Below are 13,005 nucleotides of genomic sequence, written 5' to 3'. Positions count from 1 at the left end.
CGAGAACCAGCCTGTTTTATTCGTATTAGTCGTGTATTTAATGGCTGCCAGACGTGTTTTGAGGAGAAACATTGACGCGCAACCCCCGAACGAGCTTCTTCCGTTCTACCGTGCTGGAATTTATTTTTCTACGGGTATGTGTAACAGAGGAGCCACGCATACACATACGGCGTACGCTTTCGCTCTTTTTCATGTCTTCCTAGGAATAAGACGACAATTTCTGTCGTGCGTTCATGATAGAGAAACAAAAAAAGAAGAGAAGTAATGCAAGTAATTCAACGTTCGTGTTACGCTGTGTAATGGGATGAATTGATATCTATGGAAGTGCTAGTTGAACGATCCAAGCCAAGTTTTCTTCTTCCAAAGAAAAGGGGCCAAATTCACTTTAAACAAAAAATAAGAAAAAAAGGTAGTAAACAAAAAAAAAAAAAAGAGAAGACTAACCACGTAATCGTGTGCATCGGCGACGTGTACTAGTGGCACAAGTGGTATGATAAAGAAGAAAAAAAAGAATCACAGCCAGCAGGAGCGAATTTTCGCTTGTCGAAGGCGCGCACTCCTCTCTCCTCTCTCCAGAAACTTCGTTTCGCGATCGCAGCTTTACACACAACACTTCAGGGATCAGCGTTCGATCGATGCGAAAAAAAGTCGAGTTCTTGGCGTGATGTATCGCCGTATTTTACGATAAGAGGGAGACACGAGGGAGAGAATGCTTAAAGAGAGAGAGAAAAAAAACTGTTACTATATCGTGCCTATCTATCGTACACCACTGTTCGAAACTTGGGAACGGGATCTTCGTGATCGCAACAGAGAATCTCCTTTTTTTTGGTTTTCCCGACGACGATAGTTGCGAGAGAAACAGGAAGAGTCAGCAGGCAGCTTGAAATCCTCTTTGACGGCTTGAAAAGCTGAATGATACACGCAAACACACACATGTAGACACAGACACAGAGAGAGAGAGAGAGACACACGATTTTGCAGCTTCGTTAAGAGAGTGGTAACTTTTCTCCAAAGTTTCTCTCTCTCCCTCTCTCTCTGCAAACAGAGAGAGAGAAGAAAAAAAAGAAAGATAGCAAGTTTATAATGCAATAATCGCGGTTGATAGTTGAAGCTAGTCTATCCCTTTGTGTTTCTTCAGAGACTATCGTCAACTTGATACTTTTTCGCCTGCACGCTTGCTGTTAATCTAACGTACCTACTATTCTCATGGTTCCTATTTGCCGGCAACTCTCCTAAATAACCGCGGTGTAATCACCTTTGCCGGATTATTTGCATTTCCAGTGCGTAAGTGATGATCGATGAAACTCGTTGAGCTAATTTATATTTTCGAGACTGTAAAAAAAGAGAAAAGGAGAAGAAAAGAGTACGGGATACGTGAGTGAAACGCAAACACGCTACGTTTAATTCGAAATGAGTTTCACGATATTCCTCGCAGAGGAAAGAATTAACGATACTTTTTAATCGTACTGAAATAGTTTACCATTTTACTCTGCGGTGCTATTAGTCAATATGCTTAATGATACTTAAAAAGTGAAGAAGAAAAAAAAGAAGGAAAAAAGAATTCTGTGAAACATTCCCTTCACGTTGCTTCCAAAATCGAGTTTTAAGTTCCTCTCGTTCGCAGGTCACACGTTCAATCTGTACTATACGTATAGTTTCGCCAATGTTACAAATCATTTTGCTTGTTATTCCATTCTACAGGAGTATACGTAGTATTTCTCGAGATACTCTAGCTTTATCGTGAAGCTATCACTGTCACCCCTCCTCTCTGAATATCTGAAATGGTTTTGTCTCGTGCAAGGAGAAGAAAAGCTTACGCGAAAATTGTACCAGAGACTTGCGAGAATTTATGTGTTAAAAAGATTAAAAAAGAAAAAAAACGCTTGTATGTATCGTCGTCGTTAAAGGCGTCAGAAGAAAAGTAAGGATATTTTAAGCGTGACGAATAAGTTCTCCAGGAGACTTACGACGAAGGTGGGCAAAATCTGTTCTTCGTTGTCCATTTACTTAAACGAAAAAAAAAAGAAAAATACAGAAGAATTATACTGCCATAATATCATACGGATTGAAAGGAATGCTGCGTGAGAGAAATTACGAAGAAACGCTTCTTCGTTTTGCCCACCTTTGTGATTAACCAGTAGAATATTTGCCGGTTGCTGCGATTATAAATGAAGAAAAATGAAAAAAAATCCGCTTGTGTGTAATACATACGTGCGTACGTGCACTTAAATCGTAAGAATATGTGATTTTACTTTTATGTGAATTTATACATACATATAGTATACACGTTTAGCGAACGTGCGTGAATTGCGTGTCGAATCTCTTCAAAAAAAAAAAAAAAAAAAAAAAAAAAAAAGAAGAGAGAATCGATCGTTCTCAATTACGCGCGTAACTAATATTTAATTAACCCATTGGCCTAATACTACCTTTAAGCGATTAATTAGTTAGCAAGGAGACGTTTTACTTGATAATAGACGTTGATACTATTTATTGAACGAAGCAAGATAATCAGCTAGTGCGATTCGAACATGATTGAACACACTTTTTCCTCGTTTCTCTTTGAGAAAAAGATTTCGGTAAAGCCTTCGTTGAAATGCCGCGTTAGTTGAACAGAAGAAGAAGAAAAAAAGAAACAATAGTGAGTCAATGTAGGCAAATGGGTTGTCTAAGGAAATGTGATTTTACTTTTAAGACCAATCTGTGTTAAATTCGTGAACTTCACCGGTTCTGAGCCAGTGGCCATGTCGCCTGACTCCCTCGTTATTGAAAATTCTTCAGATAGATCGTTTAGTTTGTTCGCTTGAGAAAGAGAGAGAGAGAGAGAGAAAAGAAATAAAGATGAGCCATAGGTCAGAGCCGTTCATCGAGAAGAAGATATTCTCGGATGAGTGAAGGTTTATAGATTTTCATCTAGCGTAAGGTATAAAGTTAGTAGAGAATCTCGTAGCATATCTAGTTTGAAATAATCGACGATAAAAGAATTTCTCCACGATCTCAGGAATACGTTTCACACGAATTCATTTTCAGAATACACATCGTTCTCCACAGTTCTACTTAATGTTTTAACGATATAGTTGTTAATTATTGATTAGTTGATAAGCGACTATGGCGACTAGCCAGTCACCGAGAAAACTAACGTTCGTACTTATAGTCATTCCTAACACTCGGGTGCTCCTTAATTTGCTACTTCAATCCCTTCTTGAAATCTTTTAAAAGGAAAAAAGCAAGAAGAAAGAGAAAGCATGGTTCTTCTAATCGACAATGCGAAGAAATGAATTGGAAACACGTTCGATATCCCGATATTATCGCGAATAGAGGGGTTGAAAAAGGTAGAAAAGATCGCTCGAGAATTGCCTCGACTGTCAAGAAAAATCCGACCGGCAGAACGAAAATCGTTTAGCTAGCTGTTCCCGTCCGATTTTTCGATGCTGGACACACCCGAGGCGAGACTGTTAATTTATCACTTACTTAATATCCGATATAAGATGGGGCTGCTGTATTTTTACACGGACTTTGTATAGTAAACGACGAGAGCCACGAGAGCCGCGAGACCGACGAGGTTTCGCGCTACACTGTATATAAACTGTATACCAATAAATAGACGTAGAATTACGACATTTCATTCCATCCTGAAATCATCATTTTAAAGCAAACTATTCTTTCCTTCTTGAGATTTCCACGTTTCGAGAGTCGACTCGGAGTAACATTTCTTCTTCCGTTTCTTCTCGTCGCTGTCCATTCTGTTCTTCGTTATAGTCACTCGTAATTCGTTTCCATATTGAATAACTGAAAGAAAAATAAGAAAAATTCAATTATCTTTTATTAGAATTGATCGAAATTACGTTATACTTTTTTCGCGACGTTCTTTCTCCTTTGATCTATCCTTTTCCTCCTGTCTCTTCCGTTCGTCCGCTAAGTATTTAGCGAAAGCAGCGTCGATCTCGCCTTCTTTTGCCTTTCTAGCTGCAATAGCTTTCTGACTCCTCGCCTGTTTATTTCATATCCTCTAAAAATCGCCTCATCTTTAACATATTCGCGTAATCACGTTTTTACCATGTCTTGAAGAAGCTCTCTAGCAGTATGTTTCTTTTTTATTGCTGCTCTAACTTCTTCGTTCGCCAATTCGTTCTCCTTTTCTGCTAAATATAGTTCCCGACAAATCTCTTCTCTTTCACGTTTTTTTCTTTCCTCGTCCATCAGCTTCTTAGCCATTTTTTCCATCAGAGCGTCTTTCGCTGCACGAGTATCACTCTGAAGAAAAAGAAGAAATATAATATTTGAAATCAAATTTCATTTCTAATGAATTAATGTGTTTTCAACCTTCCCCTCAGCATCCTTCTTTTGCTGAGCTTCCTTCTTAGCAACGATCCTCGCGATCTCGTCGTGTTCCTGCTTCAACACCTCCCTTCTCTTCTCCTTCCAAAATTGTCGAGCCTTCAGAAAAGCCTCCTTCTCAGCTTGCAACAAAGCAACGGTGTCCTTCTTCTTTTTCTCAGCTTGCAAATCTTCTTTGTGCATAGTCTGTCCTACCTCTTCCAATATCTTCCGCTCGCGATGCTTCTCTTCTTCTTTCTCACGCTGTCTGCGTCGATTGTCGATCATCTGATTCTGTAGATCTCGTTTGTAACTGAATTTCTTCTCCTGCTCCTTCTCCGCTGAGTCGTCTTTAAAATTCCACGGACTTGACAATTTCGATCCCTTGATCTCTTTATCTTGTTCCTTCAGTTTCATAAATTCAGCCTTTATCCTAAGTAAATCTTCGTTTGTAACAGGTGACGCAGCAGATTTTGCTTTCCTGTTTTTGACAGACTCTTGCAATTCGATATCTATGGTGTAAAAGTGAGTTTACGTGTGTAAGATTGTCAATGAAAATGACGAAAGGAAAATAATTGTCTTCCCTTACGTTTACGACGTGCGAGTTCTTTGGCTAGCCGATGAGTACGCTCTGCTTGCTTCCGTTCTATCTGCAATTCGCGTAAATGCCTCTTCTTCGCGCTCCTACTCTCCATGGCCCTTCGCCGATCCTCGATCTCGATAGCTTTTTGCTCTTGAAGCTTTTCATAATTTTCCTGCGCATTTTTTACTTGGATCATTTGGACGAATTCTTCAACGTTAAATTGTGAGCACGATTTGTCGAATAATCTTTATCTTAATAATTAATCGAGAAAGAAAACATAAAAGCATCGGGTTAAAGTAGGGTTAGAAAAGTAACAACGTACGGTGAGTAAGATGAATTATTTTGTACACAGACGAGGTATAGAATAGATTTATCATCTTATGGGATTTTATGTCTGACGTTCTGAATTACCGATCGTGTAAAGAATTAGAGGATTTGTTATGCCCTCTGCGATATTAGAACGGTGAGTTTAGAAATTATACACGATCGAACTATCGAAGATGGTAAAGTCGACAAATGTAAAAAAATTATGATAAATCATCTACTACTAATAAACAATTACGACTTTTTCATAAATAATTGCATTTCTTCAGTTTTCCTGATGTTCAAGTCCTTCCCTTGATTCCCATGATGCCCTGGAAGGTCCATCTGTAATTCATACGAAAAAAATATTAATTTTTCTAATTTTTAATTAAAGTTATAAATAATTTCTAACTAATCTACTGAATTCACTGTTTTATTAAGTAAAAGCATACAGTAACTTTGTTTAAGACTTCCAATAATAATAAACAAACATCTATATTATTTTTTTACAAGAAGTACTAACTATTGCATAATTAAAATACTTGAAAATAAGTCAGAAACTGTATTTTATTATCTACAGTATTAGTAATGCTAAAGCAATTAAAAATTGACTGTAAGTATCAATTAAATATAATAGGGATGACGAGGAAAGCAATAGCGAAGAGAGACAAGGAAACGTATAGCGGTAGACAAAGATAGCACTAGAGAAATGAGTTAGACAAGGAAGGAATAGGGTTAGACAAGGATAGCACTAGAGTAATGTGTTCGACAAGGACAGATATAGGAATAGACAAGGATAGAAGAATTTCAAATTGAAATTGGCGCCATCTCTGGATTGGTGACGCGAACTACGACTTTTTAATAGGAACACAGAATATCAACAGAGGTATTAGACAAGGAACACACTAGTGTGCGAGAAGGACAGAGAGAAAACACTTCCTATTGGCTGGCGGCCGCCATGCTCCACCTTTCAGGCCCCAATTAAAGTCGGCCGGGGAAAAATCGTTAATAACTCAATAATTACAATTATTTTGTGAATTTTTAGAATTGAAGAATGAAGTGTGAGCCTTCAGCAACTTTCCCATATAGCTTTCAATGCACTAGACCCCTTCAATAATTAGTTATTAAAAATTTTAGTACGTGATGTCGGGAAGGCTACCGCATACCGTCATGTACCTTTACGGTTTTTCAATAATTTCATAACTTTCTACTAAATTCTCATGCAACTAACTATATGCGACTGAAAGGTAACTCCTTTAGCTATATTCCCATATAATTTTTATTAACATATTTGGTTTAGTTCAAGAGTTATTAAATATTTTATGGGAGAGTCCCCTGCTCATCGTACTCGAGTATACTCAACTGTTATGAACAATTGCTAATATCTAATAAACCACATCACTTACGTCTACAAAACTAATTGCAGAATGCAAATAAAAGTCCATTCTAGATTCTTCGTGCTTCAAAGTGCACAATTTCTCACGCATGTCTATTGAAGTAACGAAAATGCGTTAGGCTTGAATGAGACGGGTGTAATACTCATCCAAAAAATGTTGTATAACTACCTAACCAGAAGGGATATGTTAATAAAAATTATATGGGAATACAGCTAGAGGAGTTACCTTTTAGCCGCACATAGTTAGTTGCATGAGAATTTAGTAGAAAGTTATGAAATTATTGAAAAATCGTAAAGATACTTGACGGTATGCGGTAGCGTTTCCGACATCACGTACTAAAATTATTAATAACTAATTATTGAGAGGGTTGAATGCATTAAAAATTATATGGGAATGTTGCTGAAGGTTCACACTTCATTCTTCAATTCTAAAAGTTCATAGAATCATCGTAATTATTGAGTTATTAATAATTTTTCCCTGTCCGACTTTAATTGGGGCCTAAGAGGTGAAGCATGGCGGCCGCCAGCCAATAGGAAGCGTTTTCTCTCTGTCCTTCTCGCACACTAGTGCGTTCCTTGTCTAATACCTCTGTTGATATTCTGTGTTCGTATTAAAAAGTTGTAGTTTGCGTCACCAATCCAGAGATGGCGTTAATTTCGCTTTGAAAATTTCCTGTCCTCGTCCCATATATTTCTTGTCTAACTCATTACTCTAGTGCTATCCTCGTCTAACTCGTTTTTGTAGTATTAAATATGTACTTATTTACGTTTACTTGTAATTTCAACCACTACACTAACATAATCCCAATTTATTGATAAGGGGGGGTGGGCTCTAGAGCCCCCGTAACGTGGGACAAACAAATGCATTGGGTAGTAGATCAACTCTACCACGTCTGTGTTTTATAGTTTATTGATTTGTGAATTACAAATGGGGATTTTACAAAACTATTTACAAAATTAATATTTTGTAAGAAGAACAAATAAAAAGGAACATTATTTTCACAAATATATGTACAAGTATTCCCGCTCGAAGTGACACTTTTAATAGTCAGCAGCATTGCTAGCCAAGTAATCACGGCGTCCGATATTGGATGCCTGTTTGTTTTGGATAGCTTCCAGTTTAGGACACTCTGTGATTCTGTGACCAAGACCACCGCAATAACTGCATCCACGCTCGTCTGAAATGTAATGAAAACAAATCGAGTTTATTCTCTCTCTTTTTCGATAAAATGCATAAACGTGGACACGAATCGTTTTACCTCCCAAATTGAGATATTTCTCGTTTTCGGAGCAAAGCTCCAACAAGAACGGTGGAACCTTTTGTTTCGCCTCCATTAACAAATGTTTAAGATCCAACAATACGGATTCGTCGTTTGCTTTGTTAATAAACGTCGTCGCTATTCCAGTTCGTCCAGAACGACCAGTTCTTCCAATTCTATGTACTATATACAAACGTATATTATTTAATTAAATGTTCTACGGTGTAAAGCTAGAAGTATAATAAATTACCATAATTTTCAACATCATCTGGCATGTCGTAATTTATAACGTGTTGCACGTCTGCGAAGTCGAGACCTTTGGAAGCAACATCTGTTGCAACTAATACATCCTTTCTACCTTCGCGAAAAGCTTCCACAGATCGGGATCTTTCTTCCTGATCTATAAAAAAAAGTGTTGAACTATTCGAGCACTGAAAAAAATTTAATAAATCATGTTTGATTGCATGAAAATGTAATGTACCTTTTCCACCGTGTATCGCTACAGCTTCAACACCCTTTAATAATAGATATTCATGAATAGCATCCACATCTTGTTTCTTCTCGGCAAATATAAGTACAGGCGGTGGAGTTTTCTGCAAACACTCCAAAAGATAGACGATTTTAGCCTCTTGCTTGACATATTCAACTTCTTGTACCACGTTCATGGATGCTGCACCTGCGCGACCGACATTAATCGTCACAGGTTTTACTAGAGCGGAACGAGCAAAATTCTGAATTTTCTTTGGCATAGTCGCAGAAAATAGCAACGTTTGCCTTTGACCCTGTATGAAGATTTTTTTATTTTAATTCATATGGTTGTTAACACAATAAGAATATTATGTTAAAATATATTTACCCTGAAGAACGAAAAAATTGTTCTCACGTCTTCTTCGAAACCCATGTCAATCATACGATCCGCTTCGTCCATACAAAGATAACGACACACGCTAAGTTTAACCATCTTTTTATCCAACATATCCATTAATCTTCCAGGTGTTGCTACCATGATATGTACTCCCCTAGGAAAATAAAGAAATATTGTACAATACAATACGAGTACAGAAACCGAAATGTAGACAAGATAGTTACTTGTTAATAACTTCTAAAGATTCCGATACAGGCACGCCTCCAATTGCTAAACAACTACGTATTTCGGGACATCCTGCTTGCCGTAAAGTGCTCGTATAATGTCGAATGATATCGTACGTTTGTTTCGCTAATTCTCGTGACGGACAAATTATTAAACCTACGAATTAATTTTAATTTATATAATTTTATTTTTTCTATAAAAATTATGCAAAAATTTGTACCATACGGTCCTTCATTTCTTACAAATGGCATAGCTACTTCTTGCTCTAGGCAGAACATAATTACAGGTAAAACAAATACCAATGTTTTACCACTGCCAGTAAAAGCAATGCCTATCATATCACGACCAGATAATCTATAAAATATTTTTAAAAAAATCAATTATTTCTTATGTCAAAAATAATTTAAAATACATACTAAATATATACTAACACTGTAGGTATCCCTTGAACTTGAATTGGCGTTGGTTTAACAATACCCTTTTGTTCCAAACCATTTAATATACCTCTGTGAAATTTCATTTCTTTAAAACTTTTCAATGGTGGTGGAACATCATCTCCTTCAACTAAAATTCTCATCTTTCTTCTAATTCTTTCATGCCTGGCTTCACCAAAAGCAAGCACTGCTCTTGGAGGCCTCCAACTGGTCTTTATTGGATCCTCATACTGAATACCCTTTGCTAATTCTGCTACACCCATTAAAGCTTTATTTTCTGCTACACTCTCTAGAATCTTTTCTTCTTCTTTCAATTGCTTCTCCATAGCACTTTCCTTCTTAGCTTCTGCTAATTTTTTTAATTCGGTATGCTGATCTAAAAGGGAAATGTTTGACTTTCTTCCCCACACTTGTCCATCATCATCATCACCATCATCCCTTTCATTTTCACTGCTACTTTTTCCCATGATACCAGCAGCAGCTTCATCTTTAAGCTGTCCAAGTTTACCAAGCTTAGCTAGCTGATGTTTTTTGCGTTCTTTAACTGGTACATAGGGAACGTAACTATCATCTGGCTCCACAAGACTGGTTTCCTTTTCCTCATCTCTTCTGTACTTCTATATTACAAAATGTATATATTATTAATTTTCATTTAGCAACATTTAAAATATACTAGTCAAGAATAAATTGACAGGAAAAACTAACCTTTCGTGAATCCTGTTTATCTTGTGCCATTGTAACACAGTTACTATCAGATTCTTTAAAATTAAATAAATATTCAAACGAATAATTTATATACTTATACTCAAATATTCAACAATTATTTAAAACATTTTATTTCAAACTTTTTTGTTAGAAAATTATGTTTACGGCACTTTGCAACTTTATTTACGCAACGTTCGATTTGACACTCGATACTCGATCATATCGCATCAAATTGAATAGCTTGATAGTACGTATTCAAAATCTTACATTATTTTAATCAATTATTTCTGTCTAAAAAATTACTGACTCATTTTTGGATTAAAAAGTATCCGTTCATACCTTTATGAATATAAAGGGAAATATAATTAAAAAACAAAAATCTAATATATGTATTTCCAATAAAAACAATAAAAGGGTAAATAGCCCCTGTCGTGTTATTTGTAGACCTATGAACTTCCGGAATAGCATACATTCAATCAGCTGATATTACATAGTACGATTTGATAACACGTCAAGCACGTTTATCATTTGGTTATCTAAAAATTCCTCGTGCATTGAACGCTCTTTTAAATTGTAAAAAATTACTTATAGAATAAACTGCGCACATATGATAACAATATCATAGTGTACCAATTACAATTTCGTATTTTGAAACGTGCTAAAAAAGAACAATGTCTAAAGGACCCAAGACAATAATTATCGGGGCTGGAGCAGCAGGTATCGCAGCAGCGACTAGATTAATGAAGAATGGTTTAGAAAATGTTACAATTCTTGAAGCAAAAAATCGGATTGGCGGTAGAATAAATACAGTAGATTTTTGTAAGTAAATTATTTATGTGTTTATCTATTAGGTAAATAAATATCTAAAAAAAAATCACATTGTTATATTTTTAGCTGATAATGTTGTGGAGTTGGGAGCACAATGGGTTCATGGAGAACATGGAAATGTTGTTTTCAGTCTTGCTTCTCCACATAAATTATTAGATTCATCAAAATGTTTTAATGATTTTGATAGACACATTTATGTTACTGCTAAAGGTGAAATACTTTCAAAAGAGGAGAGCGTAGAAACATTAAAAAGATACTATGATATTTCTCAAAACATATCAGATGAGATATGTGAGGCAGAAACATATGGGGAATATTTTGTGAATCAGTAAGTACATAGAACAAGTATATTTATTTTGTACAGAATTAAACTATTGATATTCATCTTGAACATTTTTGTAAAAGAATATTATCAACAAATGCATCAATATCACTTTCTCTGAACCATGCTTGCATGGTTGGATGCAAATTTGCTCTTACTACAGTATAAACTTCTTTATCAGGGACTATGCATCTAAAAAAAATATTTCTGAGTGCAATTTTTAGCTGATACAAATAATATTTCATAAAAATACAGTACCTTACACGAGTATTAATGCATTGATTCCTCACATATTCATATCTTAACAGAGAGTATATATATTTTATATATTTAGCATCCAATTTATTTTGGTCTTCAACATAAATTTTTTTAGAATTATTTATCCTTTCCATATATTCTTGTGTTAATATAGGTATAATGAAATTCACCTAAAAATAAGCAATAATTTAGTTAAGTTAACTCTTTTAGTTTAGAGTAAATGACATCATTTTACCTGTCTAAAACAGTCATCTATAAACTCTTCTGCTCTACTATATACAAAGTTTTCTTGTTCTTGAAGTATAAGTACTCCAATTCTTGGCTGTTTAGACCTAAATATTTTTGCTATATGTTGTGCATTTTCAAAACCATCAGCAGCAAATGTTAGCATAACTATACAACCATACAATTGCTTAGTCTGCTAAAAAATATAACTAACAAATTATAGTCTCTATTACAGTTTTATTTGAAGATATTTTTTATGAGTATTCTCTAATACCTTTTGTAAATTATCTTGTGTAATATGACCAGAGTCATCTTTATCTTGTATTTCTTGTGTAATTTGGATTGGAGTTAGAACTAATGGTGCTCTTGGAACACTATTTGGTCTTAATATGGATGATTCTATACATATAGAAAACTTCTTTTTATTTGAATTGAAAGAATGTCTAATATTGCTGTTACAACAAATATTGAAGTACCATCTGTCCTAGGAGTTTGTGAAATTGCAGCAATTAGGTCAGAAATGTTATCCTTTATTTGATTAATTACATCAAAACGATGCATTTTTTGTAAGGCACATAAAATTTTATCTACAGTTGCTTCAACATGTTGTACATAAGCTAATAACACATAATAGGTTGGATCTTGCAAGCCCTTAAAATCATAATCTATACACTGCAATGAAAAGAATTAAAAATAAAGAATTTTGCTATCAATGAGTATTCAGTTATGTATGTGCATACACGTATTTGTTCCATTGTTAAACCCATATGTGCTGCAAATTCTTGCCATCCATTGTATGTTTTCCCTGTTGCTGTAGAACTTAGTAGTAAGCATAACTTTTGCAATGTGGGTTTTCCACTATGTTCAAATAAGTAAGAAGCATGAATTTGTGTAGTAGCTCTCTGAATATTTAATGCTAAAGTATCCAGATTTGGTGGTCCATTAACTTCTCTTCTCAACTTTTCCAATTCAGGATCAACTTTGCTAAAATATAAAAGTTTATTTTTTGAAAAAATAATAAAAATTAACAATGCTTACCTTTTTGCGAACATGTTTATCGATAAATATAAAAAACATACGTTTTTATGTTATATTTTTTATAGATAGTCATAAATTATTTTCGAATGCACCATTATTAAAGAAATATTTTACATATTTACAATTTATAGCATGACATCATAAATAATATTGTAAAAACACAATATAGAAACTTATACTTGTTAGGATAGTTATAACAAATATACTATAGTTTTCCCACTGCTCTTCTCAAAGCCGAATATCCGGTTTG

The 13,005-nt window shown here is 35.1% G+C and overlaps 4 protein-coding genes across 4 annotated transcripts in view; 1 reads left to right on the top strand and 3 right to left on the bottom strand.

Moving 5' to 3' along the window:
- Positions 1–3,643: 3,643 nt before the first annotated feature.
- Positions 3,644–5,093, bottom strand: LOC108573818 (vicilin-like seed storage protein At2g18540). Its single transcript, XM_017936296.1, has 5 exons — positions 4,904–5,093; positions 4,321–4,826; positions 4,054–4,251; positions 3,850–3,988; positions 3,644–3,786 (listed from the first exon to the last, which is right to left on the bottom strand). Exons 1-5 carry the CDS (start codon positions 5,091–5,093, stop codon positions 3,644–3,646), a joined length of 1,176 nt encoding a protein of 391 aa, XP_017791785.1.
- A 2,450-nt stretch (positions 5,094–7,543) lies between these two features.
- LOC108573874 (ATP-dependent RNA helicase abstrakt) lies at positions 7,544–10,114 on the bottom strand. The gene is made up of 9 exons (XM_017936357.1): positions 10,085–10,114; positions 9,377–9,996; positions 9,166–9,299; positions 8,945–9,101; positions 8,712–8,874; positions 8,337–8,637; positions 8,106–8,255; positions 7,856–8,038; positions 7,544–7,774 (listed from the first exon to the last, which is right to left on the bottom strand). The coding sequence occupies exons 1-9, from the start codon at positions 10,112–10,114 to the stop codon at positions 7,638–7,640; spliced, it is 1,875 nt and encodes a 624-aa protein (XP_017791846.1). The 3' UTR covers positions 7,544–7,637.
- Positions 10,115–10,595: 481 nt separating this feature from the next.
- Positions 10,596–13,005, top strand: part of LOC108573843 (spermine oxidase-like) — a 5,814-nt gene continuing 3,404 nt past the window's right edge. The window contains exons 1-2 of the mRNA XM_017936320.1: positions 10,596–10,903; positions 10,979–11,240. Of these exons, the coding sequence (XP_017791809.1) occupies positions 10,756–10,903; positions 10,979–11,240 (410 nt within the window). The 5' untranslated portion in view covers positions 10,596–10,755. The remainder of the gene's footprint in view (positions 10,904–10,978; positions 11,241–13,005) is intronic.
- LOC108573844 lies at positions 11,294–12,837 on the bottom strand. Its single transcript, XM_017936321.1, has 7 exons — positions 12,756–12,837; positions 12,458–12,701; positions 12,194–12,389; positions 11,992–12,116; positions 11,728–11,910; positions 11,493–11,662; positions 11,294–11,426 (listed from the first exon to the last, which is right to left on the bottom strand). Exons 1-7 carry the CDS (start codon positions 12,767–12,769, stop codon positions 11,294–11,296), a joined length of 1,065 nt encoding a protein of 354 aa, XP_017791810.1. The 5' UTR covers positions 12,770–12,837.

This window comes from Habropoda laboriosa, unplaced genomic scaffold, assembly GCF_001263275.1.
Source record: "Habropoda laboriosa isolate 0110345459 unplaced genomic scaffold, ASM126327v1 scaffold111, whole genome shotgun sequence".
Lineage (NCBI taxonomy): Eukaryota > Metazoa > Arthropoda > Insecta > Hymenoptera > Apidae > Habropoda > Habropoda laboriosa.
This window is presented reverse-complemented; position numbering and strand designations above follow the sequence as displayed.

Bases quoted from the DNA above. Each gene is read 5' to 3' on its own strand.
- LOC108573818 (XM_017936296.1), bottom strand. From the start codon at position 5,093: ATGATCCAAGTAAAAAATGCGCAGGAAAATTATGAAAAGCTTCAAGAG. The intron at 4,252-4,320 runs GTTGAAAACACA...CTTTTTCTTCAG, and splicing joins AGAAGGATGCTGAGGGGAAG to AGTGATACTCGTGCAGCGAA. The intron at 3,787-3,849 runs GTATAACGTAAT...TTTTTCTTTCAG, and splicing joins GAAAGAACGTCGCGAAAAAA to TTATTCAATATGGAAACGAA.
- LOC108573874 (XM_017936357.1), bottom strand. From the start codon at position 10,114: ATGGCACAAGATAAACAGGATTCACGAAAG. The intron at 9,997-10,084 runs GTTAGTTTTTCC...TTTGTAATATAG, and splicing joins ATAAACAGGATTCACGAAAG to AAGTACAGAAGAGATGAGGA. The intron at 8,875-8,944 runs GTAACTATCTTG...TTATTTTCCTAG, and splicing joins TCTTTAGAAGTTATTAACAA to GGGAGTACATATCATGGTAG.
- LOC108573844 (XM_017936321.1), bottom strand. The intron at 12,390-12,457 runs GTATGCACATAC...TTTTCATTGCAG, and splicing joins TAACAATGGAACAAATACGT to TGTATAGATTATGATTTTAA. The intron at 11,427-11,492 runs GTACTGTATTTT...TATTTTTTTTAG, and splicing joins TGCATTAATACTCGTGTAAG to ATGCATAGTCCCTGATAAAG.